This window comes from Capsicum annuum, unplaced genomic scaffold, assembly GCF_002878395.1.
Source record: "Capsicum annuum cultivar UCD-10X-F1 unplaced genomic scaffold, UCD10Xv1.1 ctg71132, whole genome shotgun sequence".
Taxonomy (NCBI): Eukaryota; Viridiplantae; Streptophyta; class Magnoliopsida; order Solanales; family Solanaceae; genus Capsicum; species Capsicum annuum.
Window position 1 is genome coordinate 1 of NW_025880934.1, and position 2,966 is coordinate 2,966.

At 30.1% G+C, this 2,966-nt stretch overlaps 1 protein-coding gene across 1 annotated transcript; it reads left to right on the forward strand.

Moving 5' to 3' along the window:
- Nucleotides 1-2,243: 2,243 nt before the first annotated feature.
- Nucleotides 2,244-2,702, forward strand: LOC124894186 (the record flags this gene model as incomplete). Its single annotated transcript, XM_047404921.1, has 1 exon — nucleotides 2,244-2,702. A coding segment is annotated over one exon (459 nt), but the record flags the coding sequence as incomplete, so codon positions are not given.
- Between the last annotated feature and the right edge of the window lie 264 nt (nucleotides 2,703-2,966).

Genomic DNA, 2,966 nt, shown 5'->3' on the forward strand with positions numbered 1-2,966 from the left:
AATTTAGCCAACACGGATAAGATCTATAAGGGTGTTATTAAAAATATACCTCTAAAATAGTTCACTTAGCAAACTTACCTCTTTGTCAAACCGATTCAAGTAATATGCCCAATGGTAGCCATATCCGAAGCTAAAACCAGTAACTTCTTGTACCGTTGTTTGAATCGTTTTATCGATCACTGCTTAAAAACAGAGAAACAACGGGAAAATAGTGAACCATCAAGCATCATACCTCAGAAGCTAGTGTTCTTGTTGTTATTTGGATCTGAATTTGATGTTTGAGAGCTCGAGGAAGTAGAATTGTATGGTTGTGTGCGGACTACGGAGAGAGAGAAATATTTAGAAGGGAAAGGAAAGCCGTGGTTTGTTTTTTAAAAGAAGCTTATCATTTTACCCTTCAAAGTTAGCGTATTTATGGCTTCTGCCCTTGGTAGCCCCAATGGTCACATTTCTATATAACACTAAAAAGTTATGAGGCAATACATGTGATTTGTAAATTTTTATAGCTCACATAATTAATTTATTTGTTGGTTTAATAAGAATTAAATAAATTAAATTTTAAATTTGTATGAAAAAGTTACCTAGTAGGATTAAACTACTGATTAATCTGTTAGTAGAATAGTTACTAATTCCTAGTAGGATAATTACTGATCGTTACTGGATAATTATTATATTCACTATTCACGTTGATGGAACATGAAAACATAACTGACTATTCCCTATTATAAAAGGGATCCTATCTCTGCTAAAAGAAGAATAGGCTCCATCAAACACTATTCTGAAACGTAAGGTTAAGAGAGAAAACAATATTTTGCTTTGTGCTTCCGCTAATCTCAATCAAGAAAGCTATAGAGAATTTTGGTATGTTTCTTGATTGACTTTTAAATTATTAAAGAATGTTATGTGAAAATCATTAAGTTTTACGTTCCTAAATAATTGCTAGGATTATATATATATATATATATATATATATATATAGATAGATAGATAGATAGATAGATAGATAAGAATGTTTAAATTTATATAATCTGTTATATGCTTACATGTGGTATCAGAGACAGGGTTTTGAAACTAGTGATTTTTCATTAAAATTAATGTCTCTCCAAATCTTATGAATCCTAATTATGTCTGTTAGAAATTTCACAATTACTGAATAACGAATTTTTGAAATAAGGGAGAATTTTGAATTTCAAATTGGAACAATAGATGTATGTTGTCGTACGTAAATCAATGTTATGAATATAGTAATTTTACAATATGTAATGATGTTAGGCAGTTGTTTAGAATTCTGATAATTAACTATTCTGATGTGGCATTCAACATTCCTATGATTCTGAATGCATATGTACGTTCCCACCTTGACAAAGAATAATTAAATACTTTAACACTTCTTCTAGTTTCTTATTAGTAGAGACCAAATAATTGATTGCCTGAATTTGTAAAATACTAATAACTATTACTCCATTTTCTGGAGGCAAACAGTTTAACGAAAAATTCAATAATGGCGTTATTTTTATTTATTTTTAATATTGATTCGATAGTTGTATGGAGAATTCTGGAATATGTTGTCTTTTATAATCTTTTATTTTATTTAAGTGGTGCGTAAATTTTATTATGAAAGCTTCGTACAGGACAATTTGGATGTTGTCATTTCGGATGTTGTCTTTTAATAATAATAATAATAATAAATTTTAAAATATTCTTTTATTGAAATTATATATGTAAGATTCGTTAATCACCAAAGTGGTCGAATCTTTATGAAATTAATTTCAAAATAAAGATTAAGTTTAAATTAATTACTCATTAATTTTGATGCTTATAACTGATTTAACAATTATGGATAAATTAAAAATTTTGGTTATAAGACATTTGTGGATCACCCAAAGGTTGATTGTTTGTTCGTATGACCAATAAATATTAAGGACATAATTTTGATGTATCGTTAATTTTATTTATTTATCCAAAGATAATAAATATTATTAATTGATGCATTAAATATTATCGATTTGTGTTAAATACATTTTTAAGCATCATTATGTTTAAAGTTGTATTTTGATGTTTCGCCCAAAGGAAAACATCAATATACATTTAAGTAATTATTTCTGAATTTGATAATGTGTTTCAACTAGTAACTCAAAGTATTGATAAATGAGCATGTTCTACTTGCAGCACTTGCCCTTCATTCACACTCTGCCTCTGTTACAACTTTTAATGGACTTAACTTTTAAGATTGGTGCGAACAGATCAAATTCCATCTTGGGGTTTTAGATCTTGATGTTGCACTTTACTCTGAAAAGTCAACTGCTATTACTGAAGCTAGCAGTGATAAAGAAAAGTCCAATTATAAGCACTGGAATCGTTCTAACAGATTAGGCTTAATGTTCATGCGAATGAATAATGCGGGCAACATTAAGACTACTCTTCCCAAAACTGAAAGTGCAAAAGAGCTTCTAAAACTTATGGAAGAGTCTTCTCAAACTGTTGATAAGTCTCTTGCTAGGACACTAATGGGTACTGTGATCACCATGAAGTTTGATGGTTCACATACTATGCATGAGCATGTCATTGAAATAACAAACATAGCAGCGAGACTTAAGTCTTTGGGATTGGAAGTGGAACAAAATTTTCTTGTGCAGTTCATCATCAACTCATTACCGTCTGAGTATAGTCCTTTCCAAATGAACTACAACACCATGAGATAAATGGAATGTGCATAAATTGCATGGTATGTTAGTTCAAAAGGAAATAAGGCTGAAGAATTAAGGAACCCATTCCATTAATTATGTAAATCATCAAGGAGCTGAAAAAAAAGGAAAAAAGCATGGTAAGGGACAACAGAAGCAACTTAATGTTAATGAGTCCTCATCTCAAGTACGTAAGAAAGAAAACAAGAGTAGGAAGTGTCATTTCTGTGGAAAATCTGAACACTTTCAGAAAGATTGCCTGAAACGTAAGGCATGGTTTGA